The sequence below is a fragment of the Emydura macquarii genome, unplaced genomic scaffold (assembly GCF_026122565.2).
Source record: "Emydura macquarii macquarii isolate MOO-44397 ecotype Brisbane River unplaced genomic scaffold, CSIRO-AGI_Emac_v2 contig_2994, whole genome shotgun sequence".
Classification (NCBI taxonomy): domain Eukaryota; kingdom Metazoa; phylum Chordata; order Testudines; family Chelidae; genus Emydura; species Emydura macquarii.
Window position 1 is genome coordinate 145505 of NW_027133131.1, and position 23057 is coordinate 168561.

The 23057-nt window shown below is 49.8% G+C and overlaps 1 protein-coding gene across 4 annotated transcripts in view; it reads right to left on the minus strand.

Moving 5' to 3' along the window:
- The window catches only part of ASIC1 (acid sensing ion channel subunit 1), a 132450-nt gene that overhangs the window by 73794 nt on the left and 35599 nt on the right, over window positions 1-23057 (minus strand). For 2 of the 4 annotated variants that reach the window (XM_067529525.1, XM_067529524.1), the window contains 4 exons: window positions 22024-22129; window positions 21783-21896; window positions 20932-21326; window positions 16341-16536 (listed from right to left, as the gene is read on the minus strand). In XM_067529525.1, the coding sequence (XP_067385626.1) occupies window positions 16341-16536; window positions 20932-21296 (561 nt within the window). In that variant the 5' untranslated portion in view covers window positions 21297-21326; window positions 21783-21896; window positions 22024-22129. The remainder of the gene's footprint in view (window positions 1-16340; window positions 16537-20931; window positions 21327-21782; window positions 21897-22023; window positions 22130-23057) is intronic. The other 2 variants (XM_067529526.1, XM_067529527.1) reach the window with 2 other exon arrangements.

Genomic DNA, 23057 nt, shown 5'->3' on the forward strand with positions numbered 1-23057 from the left:
AGCAGGGAAAACCTGGAGAATCCTCTCTACACACCCCCACTTCCTAAAACTGCATGTAGAGGGTTCTCTGCATATAGAGGCCCTGCCCTCGCACTCACTGCCAAGTGTTTTGTATCCTATGTGCTGGTGTGAATGACGACAAGTTGGACAGAGCCATGTGAACCTAGACCCCTGTGGGTATGTCTACACTGCAACAAAATGCCTGCAGCCAGCCAGTGTCAGCTGACTTGGGCTAAACGTCATGTCAGCCCCTCCCCCTCGTCCCCCCCATTCTGCTAGCAAGGCTCCCCAGTGAGCAACGAAAAGCCAGTCTTGCCTAGTCCTGCTTGGGTGAAGTGAATGAGTCACCAGCTCCGTGGCATTCTCTGGGAAATGAAGAGTGGAGCAGTGGGTAAAGGAGCCAAGCCGCTGCCTCAGACAGATGTCACTTTGGTGTGATGTGTCCACAGCCAGATCAGGGTTAGAACTGGATGCTCCTGCCAACTGCACCCCAGCTCCCTAGAACCTCTAAAATGCCCCCCAACAAAACCAGTGTTGCCAACTCTTGTAATTTTATGGCAACTTTCATGATATTTGCTGTTTTTCTTAAGGCCCCAGCTTCTGGAGTGATGGGATTACTAGAGAATCTTGGCTTTCATTTGTAAAAACCTTCAGTGTCTAGCCCTTGTGGTTGCACAGAAGAGACTGAAAACATGACCCAAATGTGACCAGGCTCAGGCACTAGGCAAATCTAAAGAACCAACACCGTGTTTGTGTTTAAAATCTCATTATCTTACATCCGTCTCTGGCCATTTTGGGGCCTGACTCATGATTTTTAAACAACACTTGGGGTTGGAAACTGTACACTCTTTCCATCTTCCGTTGTCCCTCCCTAACACCCGCGCCTCATCACATCCTCCCCTGCCCCTACCTAAAACATGGACAGGCCCCTTCCTTCAGACCCGTCACATCTCACCTGCTCCGAACCCCCCACTGCCAGTCCCGGGTTCATCTCTTGCACTGTACACCACCACCCATGCTCATGCTCAGTATCAGCTCCCTAGAGAGACTGAAGGTGGCACAGCCTCTTCCCCCTGCTGCTGGAGGGGAGCAGAGTTGCCCAGGCCCAGGAGGAAGTATAGCTGCAACAACAGGACCTTGGCATTCAGACACAGAGCCAGCACTTTCGGGAGCTGGGTCCCTGTTTCATCTGAGCTTTTCTGGAAAAGAAAACCCCAGAAGTCAAAGGATCCCCTGGAAGGACCTGGTCCCATGTGAGCTGGAGATGATGATTACTATTACCACCTACAGCAGGAGAACAAGCCTTTCTGTGGGAGCATCAGGCAGGCTGCAAGTTGGAGTGAAGACTGGGCCCAGACTCACTGCACAAAAGACAAAGCAGAAGTGATGTGGGTTGCCCCACCCCATGTGGGCAGGAGACCAGCCCGCGGGACAGCCCATGAGTGGGGGGGGGGGAGAGCTCTCCCTACTTGTGAGGCTGCCCGCATCACTCCTGCTTTGCCTTTTGTACTGTTAGTCTGGGCCCAGTCTTACCCCAGCTTTCAGCCTGCCTGACACTGCAGCAGAAAGGCTTGTTCTCCTGCTGTAGGTAATAAGAACAACACTAATAAAAGCCACTGCAAAGCCAACAGCCCAGCCCTAGGCACAAGGCCCCACAGCTCTCATCTGGCCTTCTCATTCATGCATGATGGAGGCTGGAACTGCACTGGTTAATTCTCCCCTCGCTACTGTACAGCAGAGGTCTCCATCTCCCATCGGAGTTTGATTCCTCCCTCCACACATGCCTGAGGCACAGTTAGACGGTGCTCTGTACCCACAAGAGATCCTTCCATATCTTAGAGCCCCAAATCTCCCGGAAATCTGTGTGCACACTCATCAACCAATAAAGGGAACCACCTGCCTTGTCACCATCACAGATTCATCTGTCCCAACGGGTGGTGTCACACAGCCAGCCACAGGGACATGTCTGCTGATTAAGACAGTAAGGGGCTGCAAAGGGGACTCGAACCAGTCGTCGTCATCGTCCCCCCCGTGCTGCAGCCCAAGGCAGGCAGCTGAACAGCAGCCTCTGCGCTGCATGGAGCTGGCAGCAGCTCCTCCATCCAGTCCCGTGAGGCTCCTTCCACTCTCCAGCTGTGTTTGGAGAGTCATCAATTTCCCACTTGCAGTGTCTGAGAAGTCCAATAAGATCAGGGAAGAGCTTAGTCTCCTCAAGTCAAGGGAAGGAGGGAGGCTGGATCCCCAGAGAGCTCCAATTATCCTTATGTGAGGATAAACACATCCCCTTTGCAGCAGCCACAGCTAGCTCTGCTCCAGGACACAACAATCTTTCTCCACCAGTGGCAAAAGGAGAAGGGCTGGAACCCTTGTGGAGGGAGTCACAGGCTCAGTGAGGAAATTATTTTCTCTGAAGACTGTCCATGAAAAAGAAGCAACAAGGTGAGAAGCCTCCCCTTCTGACAGGAATGGCTGTTCCTTTGGGCAGCCCTCTGTCTCTGAGCCATGGCAACCTTCCTCCCCTGGTCACTGCTGGAGTGGAGACAGTACGATGGACTGGCTGGGTCAATAAGGGAGGAGGAATGCCAGGCCAGACAGGCCACTGTTCTCAGTGATTTCACAGTGGTTCCCATTTCCCTTCAAGTTCCAAATCATTCCCGAATGGGTGAGAGCAGCGAAAAGGCCCCACCGCCACGGTGAGAGTGGGGGATTCCTGGCAGCCTCCTGAAACCCCTGTGCCTCTCAGAAATGTGGCCATGAAACAAATGGAGCAGAGCACCCCCAGAATTTTCATCCTCTCACTACCTTGGCCTGCCCCTGATCAGAAAAAGGGCAGGTCTAGCAACATAGGATTGGCAGTAATGCATCAGACTAATAGGCCATCTAATCCAGTATCTCACCTCCTGCCATCCCAGATGAGACCCTGCCTCTTGCCGTGCTGAATGTGCCCATCTTCTCCAGCAGTATCCAATACAGGTCACTTCAGCAGAAGGTGCTTTTTCTGCCCCACAATGCTTTTGGTCTATGGCACGATGCTAGGCAGATGACCTCTGCTGAAGTTGAGGATGAACTTGAGCCTTGCAAAGGCCAGAGGTTCCTTTTCTGCCTCTAAATTAAACACCCAAAGCAGAATCATGAGCTCCTGGGAACAAAGAATAGCTCCATGAGCAGCTGGGGCCACTCTTCAGACCCAGCAGTGTAGATATCAAAGTACAGCTGCAACAATCCTTTAAGGCTGAGCGAGCCAAGGCCTCGCTGGCTCCATTACCCTGGCCTCTTCCTCCAGAGGCAGGAGGTTACTTACATCAATTCCCTGTTACATTAATGGAGAGATAAGAATCAATTAGAGCAGCAAATGGCTCCAAGCCACTGACACACGGCAATTCTGGCACCTTCAGGGCCCTGGAGGCAGTTTAGCTCCCACTGGGCAGAGCAGAGAGTGGGGAGAGCTTGGTGGGTAGGGGAGGGGGGTGCTGGGTGCAGAGGGCAGAACTGAGAGGGGTAGAGATTCGGGCAAGGAGTTGGGTGCTGAGGGCAGAGCCAAGGTCACCCCCAGTGGGCTGGGACAGGGATGTACGGAGCTAACTTGGAGGAATGCAAATGATGGAAGGAACCGAAAACTCCAGATTGGCACTAATGCATTATGTAGTTCCAGGGCAGTGTCATGGCAGGGGGTGGGGAAAGAAAGAGCCCACACATCTCCAGGGCAGATCCATGGGAGAACTCAGTGGGGACACACATACCCAGAATCCCCAGGGTGGAACCACACAAGGGAGACTGGCAAGCCTAGCATTTTCAGCCTGTAGCTTTGCTACGGTTTGGGGAATCCTCATCTCTCAGGGCAGAAGGGTGTGCGGAGTGATAATTGTGCTGCTTGTAGCAGACGGCAGCCATATGAACAGATGGCGTCAGCTTCTGAAAGAGATTCCACACACATGCAGCATGGGCCCCACACGGCTCCGCAGAGATGCCAGATCAGATCAGGTGTGTGGGATTCAGAGATATTAACTCTGCTTGGTGCAGGGTGCGTGTGGGGCAGACCAGAAACACCGTGGGCCTACACTGCCCAATAAGTCTCCTTGGCTTTGAATGCAGAGGTGTCCACAGTGCCAGTGCCACTCTCCAAATTGATGCTAATGGATTCCTCAGCAGGAGGGTGTGGATGGAATGTGCCATGAGTGCCCCTCCTCATCACATGCCCCCAGACCATCATGTTATGGGACGTTTGATCTGGGAGGTGCCTCCTTCGGAAGGTTCCTCCTCCCCATCCATCGCAGCAAACACATCCCAAGGGTCCATGACAATACAACAACATGACTGCAGCCTTCGGGGCTAGTATGCTACAACACTGCTGCCCAGGCATCAGAGGCGGATGCAGAGCACCACAGTACAGACATCAGAATATGGACAGAGAGACTCACACAGAGGGCATTGTGGCACAGGCACAGAACTCTACAGGACAGGATCAGAGCATGTGGATAGCACTTTGGACACAGCATCACAGGGTGCGCACAAAGCACTGCTGGTGCCACAAGGCAGGTGCTGAGCACCTCAGGACAGAAGCAAGCACTCCAGGACAGGTATCGCAGTAAAGGTGCCACAGGGCAGGTGCTGCAGAGAGGGCAAAGAGTGTTGCAGGGCAGGCATCACAGCGTGGATGTAGAGCACCATGGCACAGGTGCTGCTGTATTTTATTCCTCTAAGGGATGCTGTTCCACCCACCAGAATCCATGAAGCAGCCCTCTGGGGACAACAGGTAGGAGGCAGCCGCTGCTGCCTTATCAGCTTTCATGGTTATTACGGTAATGACAGGACCTCATTTGCATTCCTTGTGTCTCACCCAAGCTCTCCCTTCTGCCGGGGATAGATAACACAGCAGCTGTGAGGCATGGCACAAGAGGGCTGTGGTGTTTGGCTACCAAGTCACGGCTCTTCCTTTCTCCCCCCACATGCTGCTCCTTGACAGCAGAGAGCCAGCATTTTCCCATTCAGCCTCAGATGTCTCTCTTCCCCCATCATTCCTCCCACCAAATGGCCAACTCTCCCTGCTTGTGAACAAAGGCACCAAAGTTGAATAGCTGCAAAAGAGACCAATGTTAAAAAGCAACAGGCCCTGTTGCCACAGCAACTAAGCCCAGCATTCCTGGCTGCACGCATTCAGGCTTCCAGGCTGTCTGCAGAGGTCTGTGCAATTGAGGAATCACCTGGGGTGCCCACCTCCACAGAGCGACAGGGGATCAATCTGGCTCTGTCTACAGCATGTGGCTGGATGAAATCTCTCTCGATCCTAAATGGGTAACCCACTGGGGGCACCACTCCCAACAAACCAGCCGAGGAGATGAGGATGCTTCATGTCCCAGGCAGCATGATCTGAGAACTCCAGGGCTGTAGCCCTGCCCTGGGAGCCAAGGGATGCTATTGTTTTGACCACAGGCCTGGAAGCCAGAGGCTCCTTGTTCCTAATCCTAGCTCTACAGAGCAGTGAGGTGCAGCAGCACAAGCATGGGAATGGGAACCAGGAGCAACTACATCCTAATCCCAGGTCTGACATTAACACCTCCTTGGTCACGCTAGCCAAGGCCTTTCTTCTCTCTGCACATCAATCTGCACGTCTGTAAAATGGGGACAATAATATTCACCTACGGAGCTTTTCAGGGGTTTGGAGAATAAACCAATTAATGCTCCCAAAGCAGGAGGTGGCACAATGCACTATGCGAGCATTATGCTTCATCGCTGGAGTTTAATCCCGAGAAGGCTCTGCTCCCTCAGTGTCAGATGTGTTACTCATCAGTAGAACCACCCCTGAGTGAAGAAACCAGCAGCCCATCTTGTCTGGAATCCTGTCTCTAGCAGCAGCCAATGCTAGGGGAAGAGAATAACCCCCCTGTGGAGGAGAGAACTCACCATGAGAGCACTTCCTCATGGCCAGGCATGGCGTAGCAGCTCTCTTCCCACGTGGGTCCCTGATGACAGCCGCTCTGGCTCTCCAGTGGTCTGCTTTTCCCCAGAACTAGGCCCTCCAGCCAGGTCACAATTTAAGTATGCCCCTTTTGGGGTAATGTCTAAACTCAACACTTCCATCCTTCCCAGAATCAACCCTCTGCACACTCTTCACCCCCCTCCCAGGCTCTGCAGAGCTCCTCCTTATTCTGTCCCATACTGCTGCCTCCCAGGGCCTTCTCCGTGGACACCCAGCTCCTCCTGTGTTGATGACCCTCAAGGCTTCTTCCCTGGCATCTCTCTTCCCCCAGGCCTGCTTTAGGAGTCTCCTTCTCCCCAGCTGCCCTCTCCGTTTCGGGACAGTCTCAGTACAAGAGGCCTCCTGCAGGCCCCTCTATTGCTCCTTTGCCCTTTAGTCTGGGCCTTCTTCCAAAGCCCAGCTTTCCTAGCTTTGCGCCTCGTTTAGGGCTTAGATCTCTTTGCAAAACCCTCACCCGTCCTGCCCTTCTTCCAGTCCTTCTCCCCAAGGATACTCCCTTTCCCAGCAGATCAACTTTTCTTTTCTTCCAAGCCTTCTTCTCATGTTGCCCTTTTCTTAGGATCCCCGTCCAGGGATGTTCCCTTCACCTACAGCCCAGCTTCACTGATGCTCTTCCAGAACTTCCTCTCAGGAGAGAATTCCAAGGGCTACTTTCTGCCTGCAACTGTGCCACCGCTCTAGCCTGAAGCCTTTCCCTTACAGTAGCCACCCAGCTCTCCCCATCGGTCTTGGCACCTCCTCCAGGTTTGCTCTCTGCCTCCTCTTACTCTAAGTGCTGGAATGGGGAGTTATTCCCCATCACATCACCCTTATAATTAACCTCACTCTGCAATACAATCCCATGAGACAGAAAAGGCTTTATGATCTCAAGCTGCTGATCCATTTATGTGCTGAAGTGGGAGGACTGAGGCCCCTTCCCCTCATTCATCCCAGCTGGTTCAACTACAAAGGTCTGGGAGGTAGAGTAGCATTTCATACCTTTGACCAAAATTTGCTAAGCTATGTGCCTCCACATTATCCTGCTGCAATGAGTGCGGCAGGTCACATACACATTGTGGAAAGAAGCATTTCCTTTAACTGTCCTTTGTTTGAGGTCTTTTAGGGGCCCAGTACTCCCTCTTGTGCTCTTATCATGGGAAAGAGAAAGCAGAGCACCTACACGGTCCTGGCCAATGCAGCTGGGGATTGCAGACCTTCTCCACAGCACTGCAGAGTCTACGGTTCCCTTAAAGGGATGAAAGAAGCAGCAGCCTGGAGAGGGTCTTCTCTGTTTTAGGTAAGTGCTTGATGGATCTTGAGGACTATGGGTGCAGCAGCGGAAGCTGCAGGCCAATTCTGTAGTGGGTGGTGAAGATCCTCAAAACTTTAAAGAAGCATTTGTTTCCAGCAGACACAAGAGTACCTCAAAATGCATAACATTAAAGGAGACTGGAGAGGTCTCAAAAGCTCCTCCTCAGGAGTAACAGCACATTAGAATGGCTGGGATCACAGGTCGGTCTGGCACCTACCATGCAAGCAGGTGGGAGCTTGCTGCTTCTGGCGCTGTGGAAAGCAGGCACAAGACAGACAGTAGGAGCTGCAGGTAGTGCTGAATGTGATGGGAAAAAGAGCTTGATCTCCTTCCCAGACAAAATGAACCCCCGGGGAGAGGGTGCTCTGCCTACAGAAGAGAAGGATGGTGTGGTCTCTGGCTGAAGCAGAGTCCAGACAAAGGGAGCACCCCTTCTTCCCCACTGGAGCAGAGACAGCTCCCTTCTTTCCCCAAGATCAGGCCTTTCTGCTGCTGCTGAAGTTCTCAACTGTTAATTCTGAAGGGCTGAGGCAGCAGAACAAACTTGAAGAAAGACTTATCAAAGCATTGACAGAAAAAGACAGAGTGAGAGGAAAAAAAGAGTGTCGAGAGTGAGTGTAAAAGAGCAAACGCAGAGAGAGTGAGTGTGCAACGAGCAAGAGAGCTGAGAGCAGGAGAATGACTGGTGAGAGCTCAGGTTGAGCAAGCATGTGCAGAGACAGTAAGAGCCTGAGAAAAAGTGAGCCCAGTGGGTTAAAGGCAGGAGGCATTGGGAGCCAGGACTCCTGGGTCTATCACTGTCCTACCATATGACCTTCGTCAAGTCCCTTCCTCTCTCTGTGATTCAATTTCCCCATCCATAGCTTGGGGATAGTTGATATTCCCAGAAGGGTGAAGTGTTTATAAGGCCCCACGTAAGTGCTAAGCATTGTTATTCCATCAGCTCTGTCCTCTTGCTTCAGCTGCTTCTATCTGGGACTATCTGACAACTCAGATAAGTGCACAGCCTCATGAGAAAGGGACCAGGAGTCCTACTGCGTGTTTGCAATGCTGTTAGACACACACGCTGGCATCTGCAGCTGGTCAATGCTGTGGTTAGAGCCAGAGCTTTGACAGCTCATGGAGCAGTCTTCTTTCCCTAGATTGTTTGCTCATGAAGTGCATTCCCAGGCAGGGCTGTGTGTGTCTAAAGACCATTTATCTTGAGATGCAGCCCTCAGGAAAATTAGAGAATGGCAGGATGATTGCATGCACAGTCAGTGAGGATCAGATTGACACAGAAGAGGCCTGTGGAGCTTCTCCATCTCTCATCTGGTTTGTAAGAAATTACAATCAAGGCCTCTATCCTGGATGAGACGACAGTGACCTGAGCTTGGTGCCCCATCCCCTGCAGTTCCAGATGGGACCACTGGCTCTGCTGCTGCAACAGATTGATTTATCAGTGATCTGAAGTTTCCAAAACAGCCCAAGTTTCAAGTGGGGGGTGGGAAGCTTGCCATGTTTCGTGGCTTCAGGGGAGAAAAGGGATATTTTAGGGTGATAACAGGACCCCTGCATGTCTCAGAGGATTGCTATTTTCTAGCAAGGGACTCATTTTTTAAAATCCTTCTGGAATAAAAATCATTTCTCTTTGAAAACATGCCATTCCACAATTCCATAGAAACTGGGGGAAAGGAGCTTTCTGGATGCCAGGAACATGCCTGAACAAAGATATAAAAGTAGTTACAAAGAATGCTGCCAAGAATGTCTTGCCACCTTTGAGCCAGTAGAGCATTACCACAGTATGCTGTAACTCACACCTGATTCAATCCCCTTCCACTTCCTGACCTAGGATTTGGAATAGCCAAAGACCCATTTCCTGCAGACAGTAATGCATTTGTGTAACTTTGTTCACATAAATAGCCCTATTGAAGACAACAGAGCTAGTCATGTGAGTTAAGTTACATGCATATGTGTTTGCAGAATTGGGGCTGAAGAGATTAACTGAAAAGAATTCAGGAGGTTTCCAGACTGAGTTCATGGCAGGCTGGAGCATGAGTTTGGAAATTTAGCCAGTGCTGTGTGGATACTCACACAGTGAGATATAATCGACAGCTCACAAATACAGATCTCACTATCAAATCTCAGTGCTTTGACCATAGTAACCTGGGATACAAGCAGATAGCACGTTCGTTTAAAAAATCGAGTTTGCACTGTGACTGCATTAATGTGCCTTTTGCATTCATATTCCCAGGAAGATCTCCGCGAACAATCTCACTCAGCCACAGCTAGTTTTAAACGAAAGCTGGGTTAGTAAGAGTCACAAAACCATTTACCCACCCCATACAATACCATGTGACCAGCATGTCTAATCAACAATAGCTTGGATGTCATAAACTCATAACCAAGGAGTTACTAGCAAAGAATTCTTTGGTAAACAATTTGGAATGACAAAATAAATACCAGAAAATTGAGACAAATTCATCTACAGGAAGAGGCAAAATGCATTTGTTAAAAGAGTTATATATTATTCTCCAAAGTCTAGGTGTGACAGAGAAGCACTGAGCAAACAGGGCTGTATATGGGATGGGAGGGGGGGAGTTGTTTGCCACAGGCATGGGCTCTAATTAATTAATTAATTATTATCTTAGCACACACTGCATTACATCACCAAACTGCTCAGACATGGCAATAAATAACACAGCCCCACATCATCTTTGCAGAACACTCACAACCAGATCCTTGGGTCTCTGCTACCAACATCCTCTCTCACTAGTCTCCTCCTCCAGCCACTAGCCAGCCTGCTCCTTCCATAATCCCATTTCTCTTAAAGGGCCAGGGACCCCAAATATCAAAGCAGACAGAACTGGTTCAACTAAAGCACAATGCACAGCCCAGGGCAGTGCTGCTACTAGAAGCGCATCATACACAAGGCTTGAATCTGCAAGCTGCTGAGTGTCTGAGGGATGCTGCCAGTAATAGATCAGAGGTGGAGCTGGGCCTGAGCCCAGACCTATGAATGGGCCTGCTCCCCACATTGTTCCAGGTGAGGGAAGAAGGGTGCCATATTTCATAGCTGTGCTCAACTCCCAGAGGGGCTGCAGACCACGGTGTGAATGAGAGGGAATCCCCTGAATTTGTAGTGTGTTTGTGGCCACAGTTCTCTGCAGTGTTAGATCTCACTGGGAAAAACTCCTTCAGATGGCCCCAGCACAAGCCAACTTGTTCTTTTAATGCAGTTAAGGCTGCAACTGCCCATGCAGAAAGAAGCCTGTGGCACCAAACCCAGTTCAGTATGTTGGTGGAAGTGATCCAAGTTGGGAGGAGGGAGGCAGAGGCAGCAGAAATTAACCTTTAAGAAAACCTCTTTAAAAGCCTCTGGCAGGTTTTTCCATCTTTCACATAAAAAAAAAAATCCTCTGAATGTTCCTGCTTCTCACATTGTCATGAAAAAAAATCTCACTCCTTTCTTGGATTACTGCTTTTTAAGGCTTAATACAAAGACAGATCCTGATGTGATGCTCTGGGAAAAGCCTGCCCCAGGGCTCATTCCAAGATAATAGGATATTAATTACAAACTGGATAAGCAGCACTAAGTAACACAGTGACACCACAATCCCCTCAAAGTGTCTCTAGTGATCTATTGCAGCCTTTAAAGGTTTTTTTCCTTTCTGTGCAGATGGGTATTTCCCAGCACAGCTCTGCCATTATGTGGGCAAACTCCCTGGAGAATCAGCTGGGAGGCAGAGTGGAGAGAGATCAAAAGAGTGAGAGAAGGAGGTAGATGGAAGGGGGGGCGAGATAGAAGGGGGGAAAAAGAAAGAGAAAAGAGGTAGGAAGAAGTTGGTGCATGAGAGGCTGGGAAAGAAGGAGAGAGAGTGGAAAAGGATGAGTGAGTAAAAGGGGCTGGCTGATTGTATGGCGAGAGAGAGAGAGAGAGAGAGAGAGCACTGGCATAGCAGACATGGGAAGGCAGAAATGGTTTGCAACATCATTTTTCTCAAGTGAAATGATATTCTGCATTAACACAACCACCACTGACAAAGCCCCTGGAACCCATGTGCAGGGAAAAATGGCCAAATATTTCAAAAAGCAGGAACTCTAGGGATGAGAATTTATTGTCTGTAGACACAGCAAAGGCTTCTTCTAACATATTATGCACAAAACCTGCATGTCCAGGGCTACAAGGGGAATCCAAAGAGCAGTATAAATATAGCACACAGCCAGCTTTTTCTAATCAAATCCATTAAATCATCTCAACCTGCTCACAAGGAATAATCCAGGTGGTAATAATGAAACAGCCACTGATATATTCTGGTTGTTCTTCCTCCCAAGTGTGAGATGCAAAGGAAGGTTATATTCTAGAGCAGAACCCTCATAAACAGAACGGACTAATCCAGAGTCACATTGCACAGTTTAGAACCTCATAAATAGAATGATCCAATCCAGTGTCATTTTGGGCAATTTACATCGCTCACGTATAGACTCAGATCCCCCTGTTCCAAAAGTACCAACCCTTGACATATAAGCTAACAAGGAATCTCCATTAGCTGATTGTAATACAGGGCCTAGGACACACAGTGTAGCAGCTCTGATTCCATTCCCAGGAGGGCAGTGCAGCCCATGCAAACTAGCTAATTCATCACATTGTTCAAAATTATCAATTTACAAAAAATATCTACTGTTGTCTCCTCTTTTGATACATATGGACATTGAGATACCTTAGCCTTCAGCCCTGAACACACAACTCCTGTCGCAGTCTATCATCACCTGGGAGATACTCATCTACACACGTGACAAGGATCATTGATTTAGGATTGGATACAGAAACCTCCTTGTATATTTGTGAAATCCATTAGCAGCTAGAAACAAACGTGCGGGATGGCTCAGAGACCAGAACCCCAATGCTACCTACCATCAGTCCAATCCATCCTGCTGAGTAACAGTCAGAGGCAGCTTGTACTGCCTGCTTCTGGGAAACCCAATCAATGAACCAAAACTGATGGAGAGGTGGAGCTGAGGTTCATAAATCATTTGGAAATGCTCAGCTTGAAGGTCCTTATTTCTGTCATCAACTGCAAAAATATAATACTTTGTACTTAAATGAACACCTTCCATTGAGGGTCTCAAAACCCTTAACATACATATAAGTGCTAGGTATCATTAACAACACACTTGAATGCATGATATTTCACAAACATCCTCCTCATATGATGTAGATAAATGTGAAATATCCCTAATTCATAGATGGAAAAACTGAGGCACAGGCAGGGGAAGAAAGTTGCCCAGTGTCAAAACAAGGTTAGATGACAAAGCCTGGAATAGAAACCTGTAGTCTGGACAACCAGTTCTCTGCTCCACCCTACAGATGACGCTACCTTGGGTGTACCAGAAACACATGAAGAATAACACCCAGTTTAGTGAATGTCTGAACTCTCACTGCTGTAAGAACTACTCAGATAACAGTGTACAGATCCCAATCCATGGCCTGTATTTGAGGACCCAAGACTGAGGCTGCAGCAGAGGTGGAACCAGTAACCACCAACCACCACTTTCTACTTCTGTTGTTCCTGCCATCAGAGAATATGAGGCTCTTTAAAAATATGGATTAATTTGCACAATATCCCCAGGAGAAAGGAAAGGGATGGCATCACCTCCTCGCTGAAATGCAGCCACCTCTCGGGTGGAACATGGCTGCTTGTTAACAAATTAAAAACATGGCAAATAATGAAGAGGAATCTTGTATCCAGCTGACACTCTAGAGGGAATTTAATGAGGCAGAATGGAATAACTTGGGCTGGAATGTGACCTGGACACCAGCTCTTGAGCAAAGTGTCCTAGGACCTCTAATGAGGTCAATACTTCAGCTTTCTGAGACAGCAGCTCTTCCTCTCATTAGTCTCGATGTAGTCCTCCCAAAGACCCCCTCTCTCCACTGGTACAGAATCAAGAAGCAAAAGTGCCACCTATAATATCCCAAGCAGCACCTTCTGCAGCACCTAGAGGTTTCCCAATCAAATATCAACACACTTTCAAACCTGTTCAGCTTGTGGAGAATCACAGTATGAGGGATGGCTGAAGTCTTTGGAGGTGGCAAGGGAACCTAGCCTGGATTTGTATTTCTTCCAAGAAAAATAAAGCCAGAGAAGTAGGACCATGCATGTTACATTATCAGCACTACAACTGAGCCTGTTCTCAAACAAACAGGACCAGCTCTCCCAACTGAATTTATTAGCCAACTTTCAAACTTGCAGTACTGTCTAATTTCCAGATGAACCTAAGAGAGAGGGAGAGACACCTATCTTAGATGCTCTATTGTGTATCGGATCTATGTGTCAGCATGAAATAAACACTGCACAGTACAGCAGGAGATGACAAAGCTCAAGTGAGTGACTGGAAACTATATTCCACTGATACACGGAGCGTCTGTGTGTCTATTTATGTTTCTCAGTCTTGTCATTTGTCTCACTCACTTTCCCCAGATTTTCTGCTGGTGACATCTCATTACAGTGACGCTCCGTGGGAAAGAGTCTACAGAATAGGGGGCAGAGGGCTGGAATCTGGGGAGAGGGATTTCCTATTACTCCATGAGAGGCCGCACTCCTTGGCCAGACACTTGCTGAGACTGCTCCAAAGGCTCCTCTTGTGAAGGGGAAATGGCACAGGAGACACACTGGATAGTTCACTTGCCGTGGATGTATCGGTGACTAGAATTCTACAATTTAGAGCTAGAAAGAAATAGAGAGAGAAAGCAAAAGAGAGACACAAAGAGAGAGAGACAGAAAGAAAGAATGGGCAAGATACACAGATCGAGAAAGAGATTAATAGAAAGAGTACAGAGAATCAGACATGATCTGAGATTTGTTACTTGGCACAAGGAGCACCATCAGGGCCCATGGAGCTGGCACTAGCCCCCAGCACCTGAATTCTGAGTCAGAGACCTTTAAATTCTGCTGCCTGTTGACTCTAAGGCTATGTCTAGACTGATGGCAGCAAATTCACCGCCGTCAGATCGATTTATCCAGATCGATTGAGCGGAAGTGGAGACCTGCTCGATCGACCCGGAAATTGATGCTATTAACCCACCTCCAGCAGGTGGAGTAATGCTGCATTGACAGGACTGCATTTCCCACTGGCTCTGCGAACTGAAGACACCGTGGTAAGTAGGAGTTAGGAAGTCGACGGGAGATACGCAAGCTACTATATGTAGCTTGCATATCTCCCATTGACTGCCACCGAATTTGGTGGCAAGTGTAGACATAGTCTCTAACCCTCCCAGACCAGATGCTGTGATAAGATTTCAGTTTCTTGCCATTTTCAATTAAGTTCCTCATCCAGGCAGTGGTTAAGCAGAAAGCAAACCCCAGGAACCTCCATTCAGTTGGATGCACACCCCAAAAAGTGTGACATTTATCTTGGGAGGTCTCTAACAGGCAGGCTCTCCGGCGTTTGGGAGGGAAGCCAGAAACAGGTATGGATAGTTAGCTGGTTGTTTGGAAACTCAAGAAAGGGGCCAAAACTTGGCTTCAGTCTAAGTTTATGGCAAATATTTCACCCAAATTCTCTCATTGCACATGCTTCCTGAGCAGAGGCTACACTGAGCCAGGGGACAGCTTGGATCCCCCCGAAATATTGCTGCTCTCTCACTGGAAAGGATGCCCTTGCCAGGACTAAGATTTCTTTACTTCATCAAACTGTGTCAGTTCCTCCTGGGTTTTAACCTTCATGTTGCATAGAAAATATCCCCGATGTGACTCAAGTGTAACCGATGAAGCAACGTCTGCAGAGCCTGAAACAGTGGGCTGGTCCTCCTAAAACCTAATGATGGCTCTTTAATAATGTCAGTATTAACTATTTCACTGCTGGTCATTTTAGCAGATGGAGTGGCAAAGAGAGTGGGAGGTGGGTACAGACAGGCAAATATCATCTATAACTGGCAGCTCCCTCCCTTCTTGGGCATGTCACACCAAACACACAGAAACCTGGGAGATCAGAATTGGCTTAAATAATTTCCCTCCTCATACTACCAAGGGTTTCCGCCCCATCTGTAGTTGACCTGACCCTGTCACTGGAAGTTTTTAAGAACAGGTTAGACAAACACTTGACAGGGATGGTCTAGGTGTGCCTGATCCTATCTCAGTGCAGGGGGATGAACCCGATGACCTCTTGTGGTCCTTTCCAACTCTACATTTCTATGATTCTTTGATGTATCTTTCTGACGAGTGAGTGCCCCCCACCACACACACACCCCACCACTCCAGAATCATTACAGTGTCTCTGTACCAACCACTCTGGCTCCTGCAGCACAGCACACCCTCTCTGCTCAGTATCACTTGAGCCATCACTTACTAGCAGGGTTTACGCATCTCCAGGACCTGCCCATTAAGTGCTGCAAAATCTGCCATGATATATATGTACATGACTATGGTGTGTCAATCTCAACCCCCTCTGAATCACATACACTGTTCAACTACAGAAATATCTACAAAAGAGCCACAGAAATACCTGCCAGAGGGTACACAATGTCCTCAGAGAACATGGGTAGATGCAGATCCAAGTGTTTCCTCCCTTGCAAAATTCCCCCCCACACCTTTTTTTTTTTCTTTTTTTTTAAATACCTGCTACTTGGTGCAAGCCAGTTCTTGTCAAAGGCAAAGGATGTGCTCATCAGACACTTAAGAAGGTATGCATAGCCACTGACAGAAACATTATCTCGGCCCTCTTTTCAAGCCCTCCCTCCCTCCAGCACGTCACTATCACAGAAATATTCACCATGGACACAAGACACCATGTCCCCAGTAATTCCCATCTTAGACGATGTCCACAGGAACATTTACCACAGTGAGTCTATGTAATGTTTGCAGATGGTGCCCACAAGCAGCACCACCACAGGCCACCCCCACAATGTCCCATGTCAATTCCTGTTGTGCTCACAGCAATGCCAGTCACAGACCCAACACAGAGTGTAAACTCACAAGACACCCTCATCTCAGGATACAAACCTAGATCAGAAAAGCAGTGGCATGGGCCAGATTGCCCTAGACACACCATCATTACAAAGAGTTAGGAGTAGAGGAAGCCCACAGCACTTACCACTTTGAAGTCCTCTGGATTGCATTCTTCTCCACGGAAGAAGCAGGACAGCAGCATCTCCCGGATATCATGGCCAGCCCGATCAGAAAACTCCAGCATGTTGAAGGGTTTTGGCTTGAAGTTTCGGAAGTTGGCCTTATCTTGTAAGATCTCCAGCTGCTTCTCATCGGCCATCTGGGTGTCTGGGATCTCGTATCTGGGGACACACAGAGTCTCTTCTTATTGCTACTTGGAGCAAGTTCTGTCCTCTCATATACAGGTGCAACTCCCACCAAGTTAACCTCTGCTCTCAGTGTCACAGATTACTTCAAAGGGTTATTTCCACATTGATGCTGGTGCCACTGATGGCAGAACTGGCCCATTAACTTAAGTGGGAGCTGTGTCTATAACTGAAGGACCAAAAGTAACTTTGTATTACAGCATGGAAAGGAAACAGCACCAATGCCCAGCATCCAGGCAGCTCCAGCACTGACACGAGACTGGGTCTCCAATGCTATATAACAACACAGGACCCAGGAATCTTCCACACTGAGATATGACTGTGTCCCTTCTGCTACAATATAGCACAGAGCCTAGGCACAAATGCCAAGTTTTGTGCTGCTCCATGCCTGATTTTTTAACATTATTTAATTATATGATTTGCATATTTTCAAATCATTTCCATGTCACCATAAATATCAGCACATGACAATGTACCTTGCACCAAGTAGGGTAATTAACCATGGGAAGAGCTTACCAAGTGGTGCGGTGACTTGTCCATCACTGGCAGTGATTAATTCAAGACAGGATGTTTTTCTAAAAGACCTGAGGTCAGACTTGACCAGCCCGGTGCTCCCTTCTAGCCTGAGAATCTATGAACCTATGAAAGCATAGGTGGCTGGACACAGCGCTGCACAAACGTGACAGCTGTGGTGGGTAGGCGGGTGCTGGGTGCCTCTGAGGAGGGGCGGATGGCTGGCTGGTTGGGTGTTGTGCTAGCTGGGGGCAATGCTTGTGATAGCTGGAGGGGCTGGAGTAACTGGGAGCCTGGGTGCTGGGTTAGGTGAGACAGGAGGCCTGGCCGTGCTGGGGTAACTGGGAGTGTGGGTGCTGGGGTAACTGGGAGCATGGGGGAGCAGGCCTGGCTGTGCTGGGGTAACTGGGAGTGTGGGTGCTGGGGTAACTGGGAGCATGGGGGAGCAGGCCTGGCTGTGCTGGGGTAACTGGGAGTGTGGGTGCTGTGGTAACTGGGAGCATGGGGGAGCAGGCCTGGCTGTGCTGGGGTAACTGGGCGTGTGGGTGCTGGGGTAACTGGGAGCATGGGGGAGCAGGCCTGGCCGTGCTGGGGTAACTGGGAGTGTGGGTGCTGGGGTAACTGGGAGCATGAGGGAGCAGGCCTGGCTGTGCTGGGGTAACTGGGCGTGTGGGTGCTGGGGTAACTGGGAGCATGGGGGAGCAGGCCTGGCTGTGCTGGGGTAACTGGGAGTGTGGGTGCTGGGGTAACTGGGAGCATGGGGGAGCAGGCCTGGCCATGCTGGGGTAACTGGGCGTGTGGGTGCTGGGGGAGCAGGCCTGGCCATGCTGGAGGGGCTGAGATGGAGTCCAGGGTTCTTGCCCTGGGTGGGAGGCTGAGGGCGCCTGGGGTCAGCCAGCATCAAAGCTCCGCCCCCCCGCCCAGTTGGCTCCTTCCTAGCCCAGCCTGCCACCCAGCCGCCAGCAGGAAGAGCTGAGCAACAAGATGAAAGCAGAGAGGCCACCTGGCTGCCAGCACAGCAGCCGCCACAGTGGCCCCTTGGGGCAGGACGACGCAACTGCAAGCAAATGCCCCCAGTCTTCCTGCCCTGCAGAAAGGACTGGCCCTTGCATTGCAGAACCCTGTGCCCAGCTGGGCTCCTCCTGGATGTGAGGTCTCCTATCAGAAGAAAGATGAGGGGGAATGGAAGGAATTCGAAGGTGTGTAGTTTTAGCCTGATCTCTGAGTAAGGAATACCCTACCCATCCACAGCACTTTTCCACTAAGGATCTCAAAGTGCTTTATAGCCACTAATTAATGAGAATAGGTAGAGATCACATCATTCACCACGGAAATGCAACCAACCTGCATTTCATCATAGGAAGACAAGACACTGGGGTAGATGGACCACTGGTCTGACCCAGCTTGGCCATTCTTCTGTGGTCATGTTGCACATCACCTCTGAGGCAGAACATGGCAGCTGCCTACGGAGCCCCTGCTACACAACAGGCTAGAACAGGAAATGAGGAAGAAAACTACATCCAATTGAGAGTAGGGGGGAAGGGAGAAAGATTTAGGGATTCTGAAAGTCACTATCAGAAAGGTAAATGGCCAGGGCAGCAGGTTTAACACAGGTCTTACAAACACCAGCATGGGATCTTTACCTTCATCTAAACAAGACAGCACAACACCCTTCTAAGACTACTGGGACAGCAGCTCAGTACTAACTCCGAGGGAAGACTGCCCTCTATTGAGTCACCAGCAGCTCTCCCTGCAGCTCCGTGTGAGCCAGCCCAACAGGGCTTAGCTCCTGCGACCTGATGGGCTGGCAGGAGGTGGTGATACAGCTGCAGGCAAAACTGGTTTTGCCAACCTTCTTTAAGGTGCAGCCTGTGTGTGTGTGTGTGTGTGTCTCCCTGCCTCTTCCCTCACCCATCTCTTATAACTCACTCACCCTAATGGCACTGCCTTTCTCTCATTCAGCAGATGTAAAGGTCTTTCTTTTGTTGCCTTGAGGCCAGATCCTGCTCCCATTTTTAGGTCAGTGTGACTTTCCCTCCTGACTTTAGTGGGAGCAAAATGGGGCATTTATTTGCATGTACTAGGATCTGCTTGAACACTGACTGAGGGCTCACAAAATAGATTGTATCAAATCTGCTGTCACTTAGGGCTTGTCTACACAGTGCAGCAAAGTGCTCTACAGGGGTATTGTTTGTAGAGAGCGCTAAGGTGGTGCACTTTAACTGCCCCATGTAGATCCTGCTGGCATACTAACATGAGCCTTTTAGAGCATGCCGGCAGAGTCTACACAGGGCAGTTGGAGCACAACATATTATAGTGCTCTACAAAATGCATCCCTGTAGAGCACTTTGTCACGCTGCGTAAACAAGCCTTTAGGGTTTCATGTTTGTGCCTATGCTGCACACAGTGGCCATAAGGATCTTCACAGCAACAGTCAGGATATTACTCCAAAAGCAAAGGCCCTTGCCACCAGCTCTTAGTAGTACAGGACCTAGGACACATGGCTGAGAAGTTCTGATTCTATCCAACAGAAGGCAATGCTGTGCATGTGCACATGCACACACCAGTGGCTGTCACATTCTGCAGTGATATGCACAAGGATCATTAGTTTTCATGCTCTCAGGCATATTAAAGAAGGCAGCTACAACATCAGCCAGAACAATCAAAGGGCAGGTGCTGCTGCCAGCTTAGAATAGCCAAACATTGTCACTGACGAAGACTAAGGAATGGGCAGGGAGCTGCCACCAACACAGCAGAGATGCTGAACAACACTGGCCAGCCTGGAAGTGGAAAACAAGTGCTTTATGGGAAGAATCCATAGTGACCCAGGGCTCTGTACCAACATGGGGAAAATCCACTGGCACGTGGACTGTATGCTAATATGGGGAAAGTGCATATAGCTCTTGGGTCCCATACCAATGTTTGGCAGAAGCATCTATGGGACTCCGTCCCTACACCATGTGGGCATCCAGGCATTACACGATCGGCCCTTCCTCACTGTCCCATCCCCAGCTGACCAAGGGCGTTTACATCTCCCTAAAGTACAGATCAAGACACTATTGCCATCTGCCCTGCCACATCCTTGTGGTACCCTGGATCTGCCTTTATGTGCCTCGCATCCTGTGTCTGAAGAGACTCGCCAATATGTGCAGGGCTGCTTTGCTTGCCTCAGCAACCATCCACGTGGGGTACAGGAAAGCAATGCATGCCCTGAGGAGCAGTGTATTAACAGCATCACTTTGCGCCCCTGCTCTCAGTCTTGTCCTCTGTTGGCAGGAGCCACGTGGACCCCAGGTCAAATTCAGCTGTGGCTGTTGACTTCATTGGGGTTGTCTCCATCTGTGCCAGGACTGTACTCACCCATCATCCCATCCTTCACTCGTATCCACACAAAGGAAGTCCCTATTCTAGCAGCCATAGCACAGGGCTGCTGAGGCTGCCCACAGTTAGTGTGCCACCATATCCCCACCCCAGCCACTGACACCGTCTTTGTTCCCGTAGGGACTGGCTTGTTTCAGTGCCAGTGGTGGGGTGGGCATGAATGTGGTTGTGGGTATGAATGTGATCTGGAGCATTCAGGAGCAGACAGGCATGCACTGCAGAGGGCATGGCTGCAGGTGCAGAATATGGGACTACATTAGGACTGGATATTGGAGCATCCTATCTAGAGGAATGCGTACAGGGAGATGCACGTGTAACGTGTGTAGGTCCCCATGATGCATGGAGTCATGTAGTGCCCTGTTTGTTGTGTGCACATAGACGGCAGCACATTCAGGTGCATGGTGTTGTATTGTCATATCTAGCTGGGCAGTGCTGAGCTCATGAAGTACGCTCGGAGCATGGCTCCCCTGTACCCACCTGTTATTGAGCAGAGTGAGGAGCTCCCCAGCATGGTACAGATCGTTCTTTGTCACCCGGCTGAAGCGGAATTCATTGAGGTTGCAGAAAGTGACAGCAGGGAAGGTCAACCTGGTTGTGGCCACTTCATCCAGCTTGGTGACATGGGGGTAGAGGAAGTAGTATTGGATCCTCTCTGTGCAGACATAGGCCAACAGGGCCACAGAGCCCAGGAAGCAGAGAGCCCAGATGATGCGCTTGAAGGACAGCCTCTCATAGGAGATGATGTGGGACAGGCCATGCAGAGTGGAGCTACTGGCAAAGGCCTGGATACTGACTGGATGGCCATTCTCCACCTCCTCCTCATCCACTTTCAGGTCCATCATAGTCAGGGCTGAGACACAGAGCTGGCCACTCTATGAAGAACAGAGGACCCCATTACTCTCAGCTGGACACATCAACAGGCCAGCCTGGATGCTGCTGCTCCTCCCAGGCCAAGGACAGCAAAGATGCCATAGGGAGGAGCGGCAGTAATGAAAAGTGTGTTCCCAGTGGACTCAACACCCCAGGAAATGGAGCGAATGACAGGACTCCTGGGAGGGTCTACGATTTGGGGAGTGATGCTCCCAGCTGCCTCTGAGGGATTCCATCCCATGCATGTTTTTTTTTAACACAGCTCCTAGTATTTCTACGTCCCTCCCACCCGCTCTCTGTCACCATGATGTCCAGACCCCAAAGCTTGTTACCATTCTCCCCCAAACAACTCCTTCACAGGCTTATCAGATCCTCCTCCTTTCCTACACCTCCCCCCACCATAAACACACACGGCACTAGCATGTCAAGAAACAGACCAAAGGGACAAGAATCCAAACCTGAAGGCAGGGTCAGTGTCCAGAGCTGGGTCCACACTACTCCTGTAGGCTGGTCCCAGAAGCAAAGGAGACAGGTTCTTGCACTAGGGTGGCCCTCTTTCCACCTCTCGCCGTCTGGATGAGAAGAAGGGAGCGAGGGAGACGCATGCACAGAAGGATGAGAGAGTCACAGAGACTGGCAGGTGGAAGAAAACCGGAAAAAGAGGGGGAGAAATAAAAATAATCCTAACCCCTCAAGTACCTTAGGAGAGAGGGTGTGATCCTGTGAGATCTGGGATGCGCCGAGAAGCCTGTTCACTGCAGCTGCTCAGGGAAACCAAAGGAGATCATAGCTGGAAAGGAGGCAGCTGAAGGGAGAGAAGAGCGATTGAGAAAGAGAGCAAGCAAGCATTTGTATCCCTGCCAAACACATGGACACCTCCCCTTGTGGCTATTCAGAAGCTTGTTATTCCTTCAGATGCATAATCCGCATGAATTCATTGTCTCCATGCTGGTGGGGCCCAAATGGCGAGCGGACGGGTCCTGCAGGGGCTGATGGGGAGCTCAGTGAGAGTGAGCGTGAGAGAGAAAGACAGACCAGGGGAGAGGAGGAGGAGGAGGAGGAGGAGGAGAGCAGCTCTGGAGGTATTGAGGCAGTGATTGCAGTCTGGCTGTGCTGTACTGGCTGGCAGAAGCTGTTGATGCTGATGCTGTGTGCATGTGGATAATGTGTGTGTAAGAGACTCTCCCATCCCCCCTTGCTGTCTTAATCAATGCTCTGCTCCTCTCCTAGCTGATGCCACTGCCTGCCATGAACACATCATGTCCTGGCCAGGGAACAATCCTGCATTGGCCAGGGCATGAACAAGCTAGAGTGACCAGATAGCAAGTATGAAAAATAGGGAGGGGGTTGGGGGGGTAATAGGCTCCTCTATAAGACAAAGCCGTGAATATCGTGACTGTCCCTATAAAATCAGGACATCTGGTCACCAGGAAAAAGCTGATCTAACAGGTCTTTGCCATCCCATCCCTCCTAGGATTCTCAATCACAATGTTACCAATTCATTCCAAACTCAGTGGCTGAGGCTGGTCTGGAACAGCAGCATTGCTGTGCCCAGAGCAGTCTCTTCGCTTTTGCCTCTGTACAGTCTTTGTGATGAATCAGTGGCCCTAGAATAAGGAGGAGCTGACTACCCACTTATCCTCTCCCCGAGGCTGGCAGGACAATGGCCAATCTCAGGGATTTATTTCTACCCTCCCAAACTCTCTGGGCCTGATTCTCTATCCCCTGCACTT